This window comes from Setaria viridis, chromosome 1, assembly GCF_005286985.2.
Source record: "Setaria viridis chromosome 1, Setaria_viridis_v4.0, whole genome shotgun sequence".
In the NCBI taxonomy this organism is placed as follows: Eukaryota; Viridiplantae; Streptophyta; class Magnoliopsida; order Poales; family Poaceae; genus Setaria; species Setaria viridis.
In genome coordinates, this window is record NC_048263.2 from 40,810,055 (window position 1) to 40,828,446 (window position 18,392).

The 18,392-nt window shown below is 49.7% G+C and overlaps 4 protein-coding genes and 1 non-coding gene across 15 annotated transcripts; 4 read left to right on the plus strand and 1 right to left on the minus strand.

The window, feature by feature from the left end:
• Positions 1–1,566: 1,566 nt before the first annotated feature.
• Positions 1,567–4,406, minus strand: LOC117841578 (uncharacterized). Of its 3 annotated transcripts, none has more exons than XM_034721999.2 (9): positions 4,255–4,406; positions 3,980–4,046; positions 3,725–3,790; positions 3,376–3,469; positions 3,164–3,280; positions 2,885–2,985; positions 2,368–2,442; positions 2,195–2,287; positions 1,567–2,119 (listed from the first exon to the last, which is right to left on the minus strand). In XM_034721999.2, exons 1-9 carry the CDS (start codon positions 4,266–4,268, stop codon positions 1,859–1,861), a joined length of 888 nt encoding a protein of 295 aa, XP_034577890.1. In that variant the 5' UTR covers positions 4,269–4,406; the 3' UTR covers positions 1,567–1,858. The 3 variants fall into 3 exon arrangements, with proteins under 3 accessions (XP_034577890.1, XP_034577891.1, XP_034577892.1); XM_034722000.2 differs by having other exon boundaries at positions 3,725–3,891; positions 4,255–4,321; XM_034722001.2 differs by having other exon boundaries at positions 3,725–3,888; positions 4,255–4,300.
• A 7-nt stretch (positions 4,407–4,413) lies between these two features.
• On the plus strand, positions 4,414–9,420 carry LOC117841584 (pentatricopeptide repeat-containing protein At2g22410, mitochondrial). Of its 9 annotated transcripts, none has more exons than XM_034722009.2 (5): positions 6,272–7,211; positions 7,564–7,726; positions 7,814–7,994; positions 8,241–8,413; positions 8,735–9,420. In XM_034722009.2, exons 3-5 carry the CDS (start codon positions 7,925–7,927, stop codon positions 8,933–8,935), a joined length of 444 nt encoding a protein of 147 aa, XP_034577900.1. In that variant the 5' UTR covers positions 6,272–7,211; positions 7,564–7,726; positions 7,814–7,924; the 3' UTR covers positions 8,936–9,420. The 9 variants fall into 9 exon arrangements, with proteins under 9 accessions (XP_072146481.1, XP_072146480.1, XP_072146488.1 ...); XM_034722010.2 differs by having other exon boundaries at positions 7,817–7,994; XM_034722008.2 differs by having other exon boundaries at positions 7,877–7,994.
• An 826-nt stretch (positions 9,421–10,246) lies between these two features.
• Positions 10,247–11,452, plus strand: LOC117841582 (uncharacterized). The gene is made up of 2 exons (XM_034722005.2): positions 10,247–10,571; positions 10,691–11,452. Exons 1-2 carry the CDS (start codon positions 10,424–10,426, stop codon positions 11,161–11,163), a joined length of 621 nt encoding a protein of 206 aa, XP_034577896.1. The 5' UTR covers positions 10,247–10,423; the 3' UTR covers positions 11,164–11,452.
• A 2,060-nt stretch (positions 11,453–13,512) lies between these two features.
• LOC117856937 (uncharacterized) lies at positions 13,513–15,924 on the plus strand. Its single transcript, XM_072291451.1, has 4 exons — positions 13,513–13,521; positions 13,638–14,456; positions 14,901–14,997; positions 15,117–15,924. The coding sequence occupies exons 1-4, from the start codon at positions 13,513–13,515 to the stop codon at positions 15,452–15,454; spliced, it is 1,263 nt and encodes a 420-aa protein (XP_072147552.1). The 3' UTR covers positions 15,455–15,924.
• A 1,400-nt stretch (positions 15,925–17,324) lies between these two features.
• LOC117841764 (small nucleolar RNA Z247) lies at positions 17,325–17,463 on the plus strand. The gene has a single exon (XR_004637351.1). It is a non-coding gene; the product is annotated as a small nucleolar RNA Z247 (small nucleolar RNA).
• The last annotated feature ends 929 nt before the right edge of the window (positions 17,464–18,392 follow it).

Below are 18,392 nucleotides of genomic sequence, written 5' to 3' on the forward strand. Positions count from 1 at the left end.
TGGGACGGAAAGAGTATTTCGTTTGGAGATTTCCCTTGTAACAAGTTGATTTTATTACAAATCGCCTTGACATCAAACCTGTCATGGACAAAAACAAAGCCTTCCGTCTTAGTGTCTTACCTTGGTTTTTCACTCATTACCTTCTTGTTTTTTCCGTCTTACCTTGGTTTTTCACTCGTTACCTTGGTTTTGCATCGCTTCAACCCCTTTTATTAACTGTAATACTAATAGTAAAACTTTTTCAGAACTGGAGCAGCGAACTTGGGAAGTGCAATAAGAAAAAGAATTATTTAATACAACTAGAAAAAGAAAATTAACTGAAGAACACTCCCAATGAAATGAAATGAAATGAAATGTATTCCTCACACTGTGCTGTCTGAGCATGAATCACGACACTGATTGGTTCCACCGCACAGGCAAAAAAAAAAAAAGCATCGCTCAGGGTAAAAGGGCGGATCCCAGGACACTGGAGCGAGTTGCAGCACAAGGTTTAGGTGCCAAGGGCAGCAACCTGCAGAGGTTCCCAGCTATGCATAAAGTGTGCGATCACCTGTGCGGTGCTTGTTGTGCAGGAGTGCGGATGAGAAGATCACAAAATGCAGGCAATCTCGCCCGATCGCCTAATGCAGCAACAAAATTAAACCACGCAAGATCAACAGGGAAGCACGCTCAAGGACAAGGAAGATTGCGCGACTCGCATCAAACCATGCGCGACAGAGAGGCGCGTAGATCTGGCTTACTATAAAACAGTTCAGTTAAAGGGTGTTTGTTTCTTATTTGTGTCACATCAAATATTTAGGTACTAATTAGGAGTATTAAATATAGACTAATTACAAAACTAATTGCATAGATGGAGATTAATTTGCGAGGCGAATCTATTAAACCTAATTAGTTTATGATTTGACAATGTGATGCTACAGTAAACATGTGTTAATGATGAATTAATTAGGCTTAATAGATTCTGAATTAGCCTCCATCTGTGTAATTACTTTTATAATTAGCTCATGTTTAGTCCTCCTAGTCTCCGAATATTCGATGTGATATAAATTTTAGTCCGAACTAAAGATCCAAACACTTCCTTAGAAATCGCACAAGCAAGCGACAGCGCAGTCAAATCGACCGTGGCACGAGCTCGCAACGAACACGCACGGTGAAATCAGCGGGCATTTCATACCATTGAAACGACCGCAACCGATGGTGAACAGATGCGACGAGCGAGATGGAAATATACCTCCAACTTGAGTAGTCCGAGGAGAGGAGATCGATCGGTCGATGAAGGCGCTCGGTCCTCCCCGCCGCCTCCTGCCTGCTGCGCTGCCGCGGCTGCGAATTCACGAGTCGCCTGCTCCAGGAGGGACTAGGGCTTCACCGGCGGCGATCGCCATGGGAGAGACGAACCCTTGCGCTCCCGGATTGAAATTTGGGGGAGGTTTCGATTTGGGTTCGAGCGGGAACGGAAGAATAGAAGCGCGTGGCTTGTGAGAGGGAAGCCGAAGACGCATCGAGGAGCCGGATTGGGCCTGGGCTTCCACAAACGTAAGGAAGAAACAGCAGAAATTCTAATCGTGACAGAAAGGCTTGTCTACTCTTTTCCAAGAGAATATATGAATACATGTTGGAACAAGGACCAACAAATCTGAACTATGCCATGCCCAGTACAACAGTGCCAAAATTAAATGATCAAGGACGAAATCAAAGAGGTGCAGAGTTCTTCTCCTAAATTGAAATGAAAACATTAAAAAGGAAAATCAACGTGCTCCAAGGAGAAAGTACAACACCCGCTGTCCTCTTAAAGGAACAACAAGGTATAAAGGAACAACAACATCAGCTGCTCAAGAATTCAGATCCAAGTCTCACATTACAATTTCACATCCTTAAGAAGCCTTGCAGCCATAGCCCCGCATCTTCTGATGTCCCATTCATCCAGACTACCGCTATTAGCTTCTAGTGAGCCAGAACAAGGTTCACTCTTCACTTCAGGATCTTCATCTTCCCCTGGATTCAAAATATCCTCTTCCTCCTCGTTCCCATTGTCACTAGCCCCAGCCTCAGTGAACAATGGTGCTTTCAGGTCCATCATGTAGAGATGTATGCTAGGATGTTGATATTTTGGATCCATCTGTCTCAGAATATAAGCATCTTTACAACTGATGCAAACATGAATACAAGATCATGAGGGTTCAATGATCCTTACCTTTGATTTAGAGACAGTTTTCACGACGAAATTGCTTTTCCACATTTCCATCATCTTTTCATGGACTGTGGTTGAACGGATCTCGTATCCTAGCTGGATAGCAAACAACAGCTCATTAGTTCTCAAGCCATTGTTTTACAAAAATAACTTCTGAAAAGGAGAATAGGAGCTACCAATATTTTTGTTTTAGGGCCAGATAATGCAGTAATTGTCTCCATTAGAGGTTGCAACAGGTGCTCTGAATAAACCTTGAACATGGCAAAACGAAGCAGCAAGTAAGTCACTTCATCATCTCTGAATCATCAATCCTGCTACAATCAACCAGAAACTATTCTACTAAAAATCTGTTCCCTGGATTTTAATTTCAAACCGTTTGGTATGAATCTAATTTATGAAATCTTTGCTTTAAAAAAATCTTGAAAACATAACGGTTTGCTGCTCTGTGTGCTGTGTAACAAAGATGACAAGATTATAATTGATTCAAAAAATGACAAGATTAAAATTAAATCTGAAGTAAAATGTATTTGCAGTGACATAAATTCTCACCAAACAATATATCAAAGAATAACTAAAATAGTGAAATGGCATGTCGTATGAAAGCTTGCATTGATCAGAAAGTAGGATCTGCTGTTTGAGAGGCAGAGTTCAGAAGATTCAAGACGCTGCATAAGAAAACTTAAGGAAACTTACAACATCAGTTCCAATGATGTAATCGAATGGAGGTTCAACAGCCTTGATATGTTCTTTATTCCCCCAGTCCAATTCTGCAACTGTAATTGAGCCGATGGAACCTGTTTGCCACTGTATCTTTGTCAAAATTAAAGGAAAATTTACATAACATGACCCCCATGCATTTACATGAACCATTGAAATAATTAAATCTTGATTATTTCCAAAACTACAACACCATATGACTACTTCCAAAACTACAGCTATGAGTAGCAAAGTAGATGGTTCCATGAACAAAACCTGAGTCGGAGTTCGATTGCGAAATCCATGATTTGTTACGTTCAACATTTCTTATAAGCAGTGGGAGCACCTCGACTTGGTCAGTTGTTGTAACATCACAACCCAACAAGGCCATTCCTAAAGGACAAGCATACAGTTTTAAAAGAGAGAGCCACTAGGACTAGGATTAGATATACATCTGAATATCTGATGGGCAGTTGAATTGAGCTTACCAAACCCAGCTAGACCACAGCCAGCTCCTAATTCAATCACCCTTTTTCCCTTCATCTTGGATGGACAAAACCGACCTTTTCGGCTATTCTTTTCCTGCAGAGTGGTAGACAGGCTCATAAAATGTCAATCATGATGATGGTCATAGAATTTAACTGACATTTTCCTGAGAAGCATATCCTAGCATTAACATCTGCTTCAGCAAATAAGCTTCGAAGATACCGAAAGCCCAAAGTCTATGTGTAGTGGATGTACTTTGTCGCATTTAAAAACAAAAAAATCTATTTTTGTCCACATGACTATTTTTCCACATCAACTTGTTCAGGAGGGCCTAGAACTCAAAGAAATTACCAAGAACTTGACAAACACCATTGATGCATCCCAGACTGTGGTCCCAAGGTGCTTAGAGTTTGGATCCTGTCAATAAGATAAGAGTCCAGAAGCACAAGAAAATTCAGATTACCTACCATTCAGTATCACCCCTACAGCTTGAACAGAAGATGAACTTGATCCACCTTCTGATGCAAAGCCCAAATTTGTGTAAAAATATATCTTTAATCACACCATAAAGCAAGATTCTTCTGTTGCTTCTCCAGTTCTCCTCACCTGTGCAATATGTAGCCGGTGGCCCATCACTTCCAGCGAAATAGCCGATGTGCTCGGCGAATTCAACCTGTAATCAGCGAACATGAAACTAATGTAAACAAGAAAACTTGCAAACACTACAACCGTCATGCACGCCACTTGCTAACAAGATCAATCACCATCACCAATTCACCATGCAATTCGCTCTTTAGCGCTAACTCCTTTCCGCTTAAACTATGCCTGAAGAATAGGAGGTGGAGATGTGATTCTGGAGGATATGCCGTCAGTGCCCTTACCTGTCGTAGTCCATGGCCTCCGGAGAACTGCCTCACCGGAGCTCCGGCGGGCGGCGGCGGTGAGGGTTCTGGGAGGAGAGCGAGGGAGTCGTGGTGGTGTTTGTGTTCTGCTCGATGGGCCGGGCCTTGTCCGATCTCCTCGAGGTGAACAGATACGTATTCCTTCCATTACGTCTTCGCTTCACGTTCACGTCTCCGATTCAAACGCTGGAAAGGCAACCGCGCTGCGCTGCCGTACTCCAACCCCGCCACCGCAGGGCCATCGCGAGGCCTCCCGTCTCCTGCCATGCGCCGCCTCCCCGGCCGCGCCATCGCCGCCGCGCCCGGTGGATTCCTCCACCTCTCCCTCCTCGCTTCCCTCCGCCGCCGCCCCTCCCTCCAGGCGCACGCTCAGCTTCTGCTCCTCGGCCTCCCGCTCCAGCCCGCCGCCGCCTCCCGCCTCCTCCGCCCACACCTCCGCGCCGGCCACCCGCTAGCCTCCCTCCGCCTTTTCCTCCGCATGCTCCGCGACCATGAGCCCTCGCCAACCAGCGCCACTGCTGCCCAGAACCAGGAGGCCGTCCCGAACTCGTACTCCCTCTCCGCGGCACTCGCAGCCTGCTCCCGCCACGAGTCCCCCTCCCTCGGCTTCTGCATCCACGCCTTCGTCCTCAAATCAGGATTCGCCTCGGACATCTTCGTCACGAACTCGATCCTCCATTTCTACGCCTCATTCGGTCTCCACTCCCTCGCGCGCAAGCTGTTCGACGAAATGCCGGTGAGGGACACCGTGTCGTTCAACACTCTGATCGATTCATACGTGCAGTCAGGATGTATTGACGGCGCGTTCGGTGTGTTAAGGAATATGGTGGACGGAGGGTTCCGGATGGACGGATGGACCATCACGGCGTTGCTGGGCGCTTGTGCTGAGTTAGGCGATTTGAATGCGGCAAAAGCTGCGCATGGGGTTGCCAGGAGGACATTGAGGCTCAAATTGTTCAACTCTGGAGAGGTAGTAATTGGGCTAGTGGACATGTATGTGAAGTGTGGCGCATTGCAGCTCGCCAGGAAGGTGTTTGATTTGTCTGAGGAGAAGGCGAAGGTTGTGAGGGTTTGGAGTGTAATGTTGTCAGGGTATTCAAGGGCTGGAGAGATCGACGTGGCTCAAAGGTTATTTGATAAGATGCCTAATAAGGATTTGGTTGCATGGACAGTTTTGATTGGTGGATATGTGCAGGCAGGTAGATCCAATGAGGCACTTCGGTTGTTCCAGGAGATGGAAGCGACAGGACTTGAGGCTGATGAGGTGACGGTTGTCACGGTGCTTTCAGCTTGTGTCCAGCATGGTGCAATTGATCTGGCAAAAAGGCTTCATTGTCGTGTGAAACAGAATGGAGTGATTAGCAGAAATGCAAGAGTTGCCACCAGTTTCGTGCACATATATGCAAAGCAAGGGTACATACAAACAGCTATGGATGTGTTTCGTGGAGTCGTTGATGAATTCAAGACCGTGGAGTTGTTTAATGCTATGATACATGGACTTGCTCACCACGGTTATGGCGAGAAAGCTATTTCACTTTTTGATGAAATGGAATCATTGGGGCTTCATCCTGATGAGATCACATTTGTGGGTGTTCTGTGTGCATGCAGTCGCAGTTGCCTGATCATACAAGGATGGCAGATGTTCAATTCAATGTTGGACAAGTACGGTGTCAGGCCAGATGTCAAGCATTATGCCTGCATGGTTGATCTCCTTGGAAGAGCTGGACGGCTTGATGATGCTTACAGCTTTATCCAAAATATGCCTTGCAAAGCAAATCGTGTGATATGGTCATCTCTTCTGACAGCATGCAAGGTCCATGGAAATAACAAGATTAGAAAGCTTGTAGAGAAGCAACTTCTTGAGTTAGATACTACCTACAAGCCTGAAAAGCTAACTTTATCCGGCTTATTTTCTGATGAGAAGAGGAAAGAGGTAGCTGCAAGGGTGAGAAAGACTATAAGGCACAAATCTGAGCGCAGGCATACCCGCTAAAAGTGGCATGGAACGGTAATGTTTGTCAGATTGCAATTACCAATACTTCCCGGATCCAATCTCAGGCAAAGGTGGTTGATTGGATGCCTGAAGACATGCCGAGGCATTTGGGCTTTGCAGGATGTGTTGGGAGAAGACTGCTTGGAACATCGAGAGACAGTTGCTCTAGCATTTGGCTTGGTAAAGTCAGTTCCTGGAATCCCTGTCACTTACCCTTTTATGTGAGGTAGTTGCCATTCGTCAATCTGAGTATTTAATGAAACTATACAGAAGGGATATTAGATCCAATGATGGGCTAAGTTTTGGAATGAAAAAAAATAACGACCTTTCAAATCTTGTGAACAAACCCTGGTTGTCAACTTCTCAAATGGTAGGTTAATCTCTGTTTTCCTGGTGGCTGGCGCAGCTGCTACCAGAGCTTGTATACATGTCAGTACAAGCATTACAATTAGTCAACCACTTGTGCTGACTGATCCTACGACTTCTGGAAATGAGATGGCAGAACAGAGAAATATTGCCGCGAATTTCGAGAGCTAGGTTCTTTCAAAGTTTTCCAGTTACTGTTGGAATATGTTTATTCCCATCCATTCCCCCCCAAAATCTTTATTGGAGCTCTGGCTAGGGACAAACCCTAGGATTAATGGGATATACGTCAGGTTTTTAAGACCCAGGAACCCTAAGGTCAGTGTTCCCCAGGAAGAAGGCACAAAGAATAACTTGAGTAGTTATGGCATTAGATGTTGGAATGACACGTAGAAAAAATTGTTCTCTCTGTTGACCTAACCGAAGTGAGTGAATAAAAACCCATAGCGTACTGTTGAATGATACTGACAGAAAACCTACCTCCTTTCAGAAACTCAGAGAGTAATATCTGTACTGTATGGAGTCAACGTTCTGTTCAACAACGTGCAAAAAAATAAGAGCAAAAACAAGCTTAAAGCTGGTAATTGCATTGGTAAACTCCTGCATTTTTTTATTGATTTCATTTTAAACCCATATGATCAAAGTAGCTACACAAATTCAAACCTAAATGGGTGGTCATATTGTTTTGTTCATATATGTATACACCTATCTTTGCTACTGGTAATTGCATTGGTAAACTCCTGCATTTCTTTATTGATTGCATTTTAAACCCATATGATCAAAGTAGCTACACAAATTCAAACCTAAATGGGTGGTCATATTGTTTTGTTCATATATGTATACACCTATCTTTGCTACTGCTGGTCATCCAAGTCAGATTAAGCATGATTTGTGCTGATTTTTTATTGGAAACTTCCCATTCATCTGTGCAGGATGTCAAAGAAGGTGATGGCCAACCACAGTCCACAGGGAAAGCTAACCTTTCTGTTTAACCATCCACCTTTTGCTCTCAGTATAACTTATGATCACATCCTTCCTGGGTACTTGAAGTATCAGGACCAACCTCAAGGCAGGGCATAAGTGATCATGCGAAAGGTATGTTCTCTTGAAGCATCTTTAAGTTTGTGTTTGTGTAGTGCAATTGTTTCTTCATATATGTCCTGAGCTGTTCTTATTCTGTAGCAGGAACAATGTGCAATCGTTTCTTCATATATTTGCTGAGCTGTTCTTCTCATTCTGTTGCAGGAACAATGCAACATTGATGGTTCAAAGACTTTTGTTTTGAAGTTTGACATGCACTGCAAATGCAACGGTTGTATCAAGAAAATCAACGATGGGGTGAAGGAGATTAGTCTTTCAAAAGGTATGGATTTTTTTCCTTTATTATCATGACCTACTTGGCTGCAAGAAGATTTTGTTTGTTCTCCCTTTTGGTTCCTTAATTTATAGTTCAGGATAATAGTAAGATCTGCTGCAGTTTCATCAAAAGAAAAGGAAAAAACAGACACTCTCGGCATCTCTTTATCATAGCAAGTTGTGCATGTCTTCTGTAGGACTGCGTGTTCAAGTCATCTGAATTTATCCCTTTTCACGTAACCCTGTGCTGCAGGGGTGGAGAACACTGATCTCTTGATAGGGACAGGAGAGGTGAAAGTGACTGGGAGAATGGACCCGGAGAAGGTCCGTTCTCTGTTTCATGCAGTGACAAAGAAGTGTGTGGGAATAGTTACCCAAAGCACCCTGTCTGACGGACACACCGCACCATCTCAGGAAAACAAGAAGGTATGAAGGAAGTTACTGTCACCTGTAATTTGGGTCGAACATCCTTGCTTTTGTTGTCCAAAAGAAAATTAGCCGTTCGTGTTTTTGAACTACTTAAAATAGTTAGTCAGATAAGCCGCCAAATGGGTCTCGTTTTGTTTATCAATGTTGTGCTAGAAGCACATATCCAGGCTACTTCCACTAACTTGTCTCATTGTCTGCAAGAGAAGTATAGTAGGTTAGTAGGCCATCTGCCAGGCTGCTACTGTATCCATCTCAGTCAGAAGCCTGATCGGAATTTGGAATTTCCCAACTGAACTGATGAATGAATCTTTCCCGCAGGCTCCTTCTGGCTGGTTCGCTCCGGAGGCCGCGAGGTCGTTCCCGGTAACCCCGAGCGCCCCGCCGTTGCCCGAGGAGGCATGGAGCGAGACGACGGTGCCTTCGGAGCGATGCTGGTATCGGTGGTCAGCGCCTTGGAGCTCGTCCGGCGTGTGGGCTGCGTCGGACATCACCGGGACGCTGGCGGTGTACGAGCTCTGAGCTGCATGCTCATGCTGCGTGACCATACAGCAGTGGAGGTCCCAACCTGGTCTCCTAAGGCGGCTCTCATTTGTTTAGAAGATGGGTTCCAGTTTTTAAAAGACATAGAATGCATGGTTCCGTTTTGCTTCGTTGCAAGATCGTAACTACTCTATAATCTTGGTGCGTTCATGGTCGAGGTTTAGTCTAATCATGGTGGCAACATGCACTGGATTGGCACCCCCTCATCAAGTGGCGTGAAGTGACGTGGAAGCCGGGTCGAGCGCGTCAAGCACGCAAAGGCAGGGTCCGTCCGGTTTGTAGTCTTCTTCTTGTTGACAGTAGGGCCTTTTGTGGGTGCATATGCTGGTCCAGTCCCGTCCTCTCTTGGTCTGGCGTTGGCTCTGTTTTAAAACAGTGGTTGGAACATGCGGAGTTGGTTGGCCGTGGTGTTTGCGAGACCATCCATCCATCCATCACGCGGTGCCGATGCCACTATTATGGTATTCATGTGAATGTGATCCTGCATCTCGCAAGACTGGAAGCTAGCAGCCCGCCCGGTCAATGCGCCCGCGAGTCGTATAAACTACTGCAGCAAGTACCGCTGGCTGCTGTTCTTTGGGTCCTGCAAACTGCAAGCTCCGTGCAATTTCCCCACATGCTTCGCGACGGACGGAGCAAAGTAGTCGTAGGCTGGAGCTGGATCTCCCAACGGGAGCGGCATGTGATGCGCGTACACGTACACATGTACATACATGCACCGTACCTCTCCGGGTCACGATGACCTGGATCTCTCTAGATTCGCTCTCTTCTCTCCTTTTGTGTGAGTTCTTTTCTTCCCCTTGGGTTAGTAGATAGCTAAAAGAAAGATGAAGAGAATCTGCTTGAAACGTTGGCAAGTACTCTCCTATCCTACTTGAATTGGTAGTGGTAGGCTGGTAGCACTAGCAGGGTGAGAACCTTGAGACGGAGCATGGTGAGCGCCGTACGCAGCGTACGGAGCGAGCAGAGACTTGAGTGGGTAATAGTAGTATGGCGTGGGCTTCCCTTGTATGGCAAGGTAGCCAGGAGTCGAGGACCCCGAACGGCCTCCGTTCCAATCCCATCGCGTCTGCTGGCCGTGGTGGCCGGGTCCTCAGTCCATCCCGTGTGTGCGCCGTTGACTGACCAAAGTCTCTCAGCTCCCGCGACGGGCTCGGCCCGGCTCCGACGCGTCCGCTCCTGCATGCGCCCACGAATCTTCCCGGAAGCCGGCCACGTGGCCCACTCGCCATCCAGCGCCCTGCTCCGCCGCTTCGGCTTCCTGCCGCTCTATAAAATCCAAGAGAAGGGAGAGCAGCCATCGCTATCCCCCTGCACGGCAACACACTCCTCCCCCGGTCACCTCACCTCAACCTCACCACTGAAGCCACTGCAGCTCACACAAGCTCGATCTCACTCTGTTCGCCTCCCCTGTCTGTCTCTGCTGGTAGTAGCCTAGCCGCCACCACCACCACCACCCAGCTGATCATGGGCAAGAAGAGCGGCCGCAACGGCGGGGACAAGGAGGCCGCCGCCAAGGCCACGGCCTTCGTGCTCAAGGTGCCCATGCACTGCCGCTGCGACGGATGCGCCGACAAGATACGCGCCGGCGTCAAGGACCTCACCCTCAACCACGGTACGTACTCCTACCACCGATCTCTTTTCGTCCATCTTTCTGCCTACCTGCCGGTCCGATCAGCACCATTGTCCCTGTGCCTAATCCATCTCGATCCTCTTCTTGCCCTTCATTTTCAGGCATCGAGGCGCTGGACCAGTCGGCGCTGTGGACCAAGGGCGAGCTGCGGGTGGCGTCCACGGCGGATCCCGAGAAGCTCCGCCGCCGCCTGCACAAGGCCACCGGCAAGAGCGTCGGCCTCGTCATCCTCAAGCCGCAGGCCGCAGACAAGGCAGCCGAGAAGGAGGCCACCGCGGCCGCCTTGGAGGAGCTGCTCCGCCGCAGCCTGCAGCAGCAGGGCCAGTACGGCCACGGCCACGGCCAGGCCGCCTGGGCCAACCAGGTGCTGCCCGGCGCCTACGGCTACGGCGCCCCGGCGCCGGCGTACCACCCGTGGGCCGTGCAGGTGCAGCAGCCGGAGGCGTACCCGTCGTACCAGTCCGCGTACCCGGCGGCGTCCACTGGCGGCGCCTGGGGCGCGTACGCGTACCCCACGGCGCCGGCGGCGGCTCAGCTGGGCCATGGCGCCTACGGCGGCGGATGGCCCTACTGATCTGACGGCGGCGTGAAGGGCGAGCAGCGGAGACAGTGCAGACATGATCCCCGCTAGATGCCTATAGCTAGCTACTTGGGTGTTTGGCGATGGAGTAACTACTGGCAGTTAGTTTGAGTATGTCAGCGGTAATCTGTGTGTGGTTGATCCGTGATGCGGTACTTGTTGTGTATGTTTTTGTTGGGAGATCAGCAGCTCTTGCTGTCATGTCATACTGCTCTGTAACATTTTGCACTTGAGTGTGGCGAAGTACGTACGTAACTATAGTATGGGTTTCAATGTTTGAACATGTCCAATTTGCAGAGAGAACTAAACTAACGTGTTTCAGCAAGTTGAGCAATCAGCAGGTTTCCTTCCGCCGTTCTTTGCTTGAGAGCAGCCTTGAACTGCTTTTTCTCAGTCGATGTGTGCGACCGGACTGAGAGCATGGCATGTCATGACAACTGCTGCGACTCTGACGAGCAAGGTATGCAGTTTAGCAGCGTGCATCTGCTGGAGTTGCAAAGTAGCGTACGATTGTGTGGAGTAGCAGCCAGTAGCAAGATGCAGTTGGTAATTCGTCAGGGCCGGGATGCGCATCCCTCTTGGCGTTTGTTTGTCTGACAGTGGTTTGTCTGTGATTCCCAGCTCTGCTCGTTGAGTGGCGACGACGAAATGGTCATCAACCAAAACTGATCGATCGGGTGCTCATATCCTGAATTTTCAGATAGATGGTGATGAGTCCCTCTTCCCCTTTCCAGTCGGTCCAGCCATTGTTCGTTCGTTCAAACCAGAGAAGAAAGAGAGGCGAAGGGGCTGCTGCTGCTGCTAAAGGGCTGTGAGGTGGGGGGGTGCAGTGCAGAGTGAAGAGTGCAGCAGACAGGACTCCACAATGCAATGCAATGCCTTGCCAGCTTCGCTTTGCCCTCCTCTCTGCCTGTCGCAAAATCGAGATGGGTCTCGCTTTGTCTGCATCCGGGTTTGGTTTTCCAGTCTGGGCTCCGGTGCTGCCGCTCCCACTCCCACTCCCTGTCCTTCACTCGCAGTCGCAGCAGCAGCCGCGCCGTACGTGCAGCCCTGCGATTGACCGGTCTTGGACCGGCCTCTCTAGTACCAAACAGTCCCAGTCCCTCCTCCTCCAAACAGTACCAGAGGGTGGCCATTGTGAGTGATTCGTCGTCGTCTTCATCTTGAACGTTCGTCTTGGCAGATGGCAGCATCCGATTACGCTCAAGGTCCTGCCTGGCGTCCTGCTGCCTGTTATTTGCACGGATCACACCTTCCTTCCCCTGCATCTGCATCGCAACCAGGGAGGCCAGCGGTGCAAGCTCGCCGGCGATGAGACGACGGGACGAGACTCCTCTGATTAGTGAACCATGCACCGGCAACGTAATAGCTGCAGTCAAAAGCAGCTACTCCAGTGTCCTCTGCAAGTCTGCATGCATCTTTGTTGTTCGCATTCGGAGGATGTACGAGCTGCAGGGCAGGGCAGGCGCAGCTGATCCTCCTACCCTATCCTGCACCAGCGGCAGGAGGAGGCCACCGCCGTCCGCCAGCGACCACTCCCCGTCGTGCTCCTCCGTCGTCCGTCCTGCTACTGCTAGGCTAGCTCCCTCTCCACCTCTGCGTTTCTGCAACCCAAAGGCTGCTCCTGCTGCTGCTGCTTGGAGTTGGACTCGCTCGACCACGCCCCTTCCTACCAACTCCTGTGCTCGCTTCTCTTTTCCATCCTCCTCCGTCGTCCTCGTCTCTACCGACGATATCATGCAAATCTCAATGCACGACATTGGCGTCAGCGTTTCGCTTCGCTAATGGTGATCATGACGTTAAACTCGAGGATCCAAAATTTAAACTCAAACGCTCGCTAAATTCACAACCGGATCCGAGCCAGGTGAGGGGGTGTTTGGTTTTTAGTCCGGACTAAAATTTATGTCACGTAAGCCTAATTAATCCATCATTAGTATATGTTCACTGTAGCATCATATTGTCAAATTATAGACTAATTATACTTAATAGATTCGTCTCGCAAATTAGTCTCCATCCGTGCAACTGATTTTATAATTAATTTATATTTAATACTTCTAATTACTTCAAACATTCGATCTGATATCCTACTGACTCGCATTGGACGGCTAAGATCTTCTGCTTCCGTAGATGAGGCCCGTGGCTTCTTCATCGATCGCGCAAAAGCAAAACCCACCCCGGCCCGGCGGGCCCATGTGCTCGCTCGCCTAAAACCCCCTGCACCACACGCGCACGTCGCTCGCTCAGATCACTCGCGTCGCGCGCACACACAACGCCGCCGCGCCGCCGGAGAAAGCGAGGCGATCCCTTGGTCCGTTGAGCCCTCCACCAGGACCACCCGCCGCCATGGGCAAGGTCAGCCGCCGCCGTGCCCAGACGATCCGTCAATTCGCGATCGCCGTTCCTGCTACTAATCTCGTGATCTGTCATTTGTTAACCCCTTTCCTTGTTTGTTGTGTTGATGATTGCAGAAGAAGAAGCGCAGTGGCGGCGGCGGCGGCGGAAGTGGAGGAGGAGGAGGTGGCGGCGGCGGAGGAGGAGGAGGCCAGCAGCAGAATCCGGCGGCGGATGCCTCCGCGGCCGCGGAGGAGGGCGAGGAGCAGGCCGTCGCGGCCAACACCGACGCGTCCGGCGATGCGGCGGCGGGGGAGGACAACAAGGACAAGGAGAGCAACGACAAGGACAAGAACAAGGGGAAGGACCAGGACAGCAAGGACAAGGGGAAGAAGCCGCCGCCGCCGCTCCCCGTGGTGACGGCGGTGCTCAAGGTCGACATGCACTGCGACGGCTGCGCCAAGCGCATCCGCGCCTCCGTCCATCGCTACCCAGGCAAGAATAACCAAGCTGCGTACCTTACCTTCTCTCTCCGTCTCTCTCTGAAAGTGATGCGTGCTGATGATCGGTGCCGCCTGCCAGGTGTGGAGGGCGTGGCGATGGAGGTGGACAAGGGCTCCATGACCGTGGTCGGCCGCTTCGACGCCAAGAAGCTGCGGGACCGCGTCGCCAACAAGACCAGGAAGAAGGTCGACCTCGTCGGCAACAACAATGCCGGCAACAAGGGAGGCGGCGGCGGTGGGGGGAACAACAAGGGAGGCGGCGGCAACCAGCAGAAGGGCGCCAGCGAAGAGGACGGCAAGCCGGAGAAGGAGCACGACGGCGACAAGGAAGACAAGGCGAAGGACAAGGATGATCACCAGGAGGAGGAGAAGGGGAAGGACGGCAAGGGCGGCGGCAGTGGTGGGGGAGGGAAGGGGAAGGGCGGCGGCAAGGACAACAAGAAGCCCGCCGTGGTGCGTACTGGTGCTATCGCACGCCTTCTTCTCTGTTTTCATTCTCTGAATTCTGTGATTGGGATGAATCGAAGCACACGGTTTTCTCATGAACATCGTGGGCTAGTAGTAGTACAATTTGCATGATTCGGATCGATGGCAATGTTTGTAGCATCCGATTGATCAGTGAAATTTCTGTTGTGATCAGGTTCATGCTTTGACGTACGTGCAGTAGTACTGCTGCAGTACTACTGAATCATGATCAAATCGTGTTCTGGGGAATGAATTTTGTGTGTTTTTACTACTGGGTCCTTTGATTATTTTACTGCTCCAATTGCTGCCATGCATGAGAATGCAGATGCCTTACTAGCATTACTTGTTCAGTATTAATAGTAGTAACATATTTGTTTGTCCCACATTGCCCTGATCGAGTTCGCTTGATTTGACTGCACGACGATGATGCAGCCGGTGATCGGGACGGTGGTGCTCAAGATCGGCTCCACGGGGCTCCACTGCGAAGGCTGCATGAACCGCATCCGCCACAAGCTCTTCAAGATTAAAGGTACTACACGCTGCATCCTGAAATCTTGATGGATCATTGCTACCTGCATTCAGATGATTGCATCCACACTAACCGTTTGCACTCACTCGATGGATTGGATGCATGGTGCGTGTGTGTAGGCGTGGAGCAGGTGAAGATGGACATGGCCAAGAACCAGGTGACGGTGACGGGGACCATGGACACCAAGGCCCTGCCGGAGAAGCTCCGCAAGAAGCTGCGGCGGCCCGTGGACGTGGTGCCGGCCAAGGACGGCAAGGACAAGGACGGGAAGCAGCAGGAGGGCGGCGGTGGCAAGGACAAGGACGGGAAGGAGAAGGACGGCGGCAAGGATGCGGCGACCAAGAAGCTGACGGCGGAGCTGGAGGCGTGGAAGGCCGCCTTCTACGCCCAGCAGTCCCTGACCAACGCCGAGTTCATGCTCAGCGACGAGAACCCCAACGCCTGCGCCGTCATGTGATTGCCATCCGTCGTCCTCCGTTCGTGCGTTGGTTGCCGTGTGTGGTCGATCGATCCGATGGATTCTGTAGGTAGCTAGGATTGGAGAACAGAGCTCGCCGGACTGACGGTCACAGTCACAGGCTGGTGAAGTGAAACCACAGTAGGGAGAGGGTGAGTAACACAGATAGTTACACAGACAGACAGACAGATGCAGAGTGCTAGTTGCAAAGTGGTAGTTGTTTGTTTCAGGCTTTCAGCTGGAGCTGGTCACTGCTCTTTTGGTTTTAGGGACTGCTGCATGTAGTCATGTATGACTAGTGAGTGAGTGGTCTTGGGATTGGGAATTACAGAAATTACTGTAGTATCTGATGTTATCTTTATCCTTTTTGGGGGAGCTGGTGGTGATTTGTGATGGCCAGGACAGTTGAAAAGTTGCCATGAGTTGTAGCCTGAACAGATTTTGAGTTCTGGCAGGATGATCTTGAGACATTTTTGCATTGAATGTGTATTGCACATGCCAATGCTGCACTGAGATGATCAGTAGACTCCGATCTTGAAGAGGTGGTGGTGTTCCTGCAAAGGAGGTTGTAGCTGTGAGCCTGTGACAAAGTTGAGTTGCAGCTGATGCAAGCCTGCAGCAAGCACCGAGAGGGCCTGTGCCTCTGTTTCTTTTTGGTGGGTGCACATGAGTTTGCACAGTGAGGTATTGCTATTGGGCCAGAGAAAGAAAGAAAGAGGTGAAGAAAAGCAGCTTCTCTTTTGGGCAGGGGGCCCTGTTTGGCTTGGCGTGGCCTTCACGATCACAGTTCACAGCAAAGGGAGAAACAGCCAAGCTGAAAAGAGAGAGCCCAGCAAGAGCCAGACCCCAGAGCAGCTGCCGCTGCTACACCTGCAGGATTCTAATTTTCCAGCAGCGGCAGCAGCAGGAGGAGGCGAGAGCCAGACGGGACGAAGGCTGCCACGCCAAGACGAGAGACTTGCCTGCTTTCTCACTACATAAAAGCCGCACCCCATACCGGTAGACCAGTTTGGAAGTGGGTATTTTTGGCCGGGTAGGACTGGCCATTTTCCAACGACAGTTCAGTCAAAAGACATTGAATTTTGGAACCGAGCTAGTGTTAGAATATATGATAGGCTACATGTTAATGTTTGTATTGTTCAGCAACGACTTGCGACATGTCTTCGGCCAGAGATCTTGATTTGGTTGTTTGTTATCTCTAAGATTTAGTTGTGGATATCTGTAAACAAGATCCCTTGGCTGGCACTCTAAGTCTGTTATGATCCTGTAATCTTTGCATATTGTAGCGCCCATATAAACACGTAACCGCGACTCCTACGGGGGTAGACATGCTTCACCAATTATCTTTTGTGTTTTACATGATAATCAGAGCCTAAACAATTTCCCATCTACTCCTCCTATCATGTCGAGCTCGTCGGCATCCTCCAACCCCCTCATCGCGCATCCTATCTCAGAGAAGCTCTCCAAAAACAACCATGCTCTCTGAAAAGTGCAGATCAGAGCGACGGTGCAAGGTGCTCGTCTTGACGGGCATCTCACATGAGCATCCAAGAAGCCAAATGAAGAGATCGTCAACAAGGAAGGGAAGAAGACCCCAAACCTGGCGTTTGAAGAGTGGGATGCTAGGGATCAACAAGTCCTTGGCTATCTCCTCTCCTCGCTGGGAAGGGACGCCCTCATGCAAGTTGTCCAATGCAAGACAACAACTGAAGCATGGACGGCCATTAAAGCAATGTATGCTTCTCAGACCCGTGCACGGGTTGTAAATCTGCGCATCGCCTTGTCAACAACCAAGAAAGGTAACATGACCGTAGCTGAGTACTTTTCTAAGATGACGGGATACGGCGACCACATGGCAGCTGTAGGACGACCACTCGGTGAAGAGGAGATGGTCGATTACATCATCACCGGCTTGGACCATGAGTTCTTGTCGCTGGTGTCAGCTCTGGTGGCAAGACCGGAGCCTATCTCCATAGGGGAGCTATATGCCCAGATGCTGACCTTTGAGACCAGATTGAATCTCATCCATGGAGGAGAGCAACAAGGATCAGCCAACATGGCTGGTCGTGGTGGAAGAGGAGCACCACGAGGACGTGGTGATCACGGCCGTGGTGGTCATGGTCCTGGTCGTGGAAGAAGCAACGGCGCCAACAACACTGGACGCCAAGGAGGCCACGACAGCTACACTAACAAATGTCCCTCCAACAGCAATGCACACCCTGTGTGCCAGGTATGTTTGAAGAAGGGACATACTGCAACTGAATGCTGGTACAGATTCGATGAATATGTGCCTGAGGAGAAGCATGTGGCTGTTGCTGCCACATCATATGGAGTTGATACAAACTAGTACACTGACACTGGATCTACAAACCACATCACGGGTGATCTAGAGAAGATGTCTATGCGTGACAAGTATACTGGTGGAAATCAAATTCACACCACCAGTGGTTCGGGTATGGAGATTTGTTACATTGGTCAATCTATTGTTAACACCCCTAGTCGCACTTTGCATCTAAAGAATATCTTGCATGTTCCAAAAGTCAAAAAGAATCTCGTTTCAGCATTCTAATAATTCTACGTTCATGGAATTTCACCCAAACTTCTTTTTGGTCAAGGATCAGGCAACCAAGAAAACTCTGCTTAGAGGGCGATGCCATAGGGGGCTATATCGTATTTGTACTACATCTACGGTCAAGCATGCTTTTGGAGCCACCAGACCCTCTCTGTCACAATGGCATGATCGGTTGGGACACCCATCGCCGTCTACAGTTCGTCGAGTCATTAAAAGAATAAGATCCCTTGTTTAGAAGAGTAATGAACATATGTGTGATGCTTGTCAACAAGCCAAAGAACACCAGCTTCCCTATCCCATATCTGTTAGTGAGTCAAGTTCTCCTTTAGATCTAGTTTTCTCAGATGTTTGGGGCCCTGCTCGTGA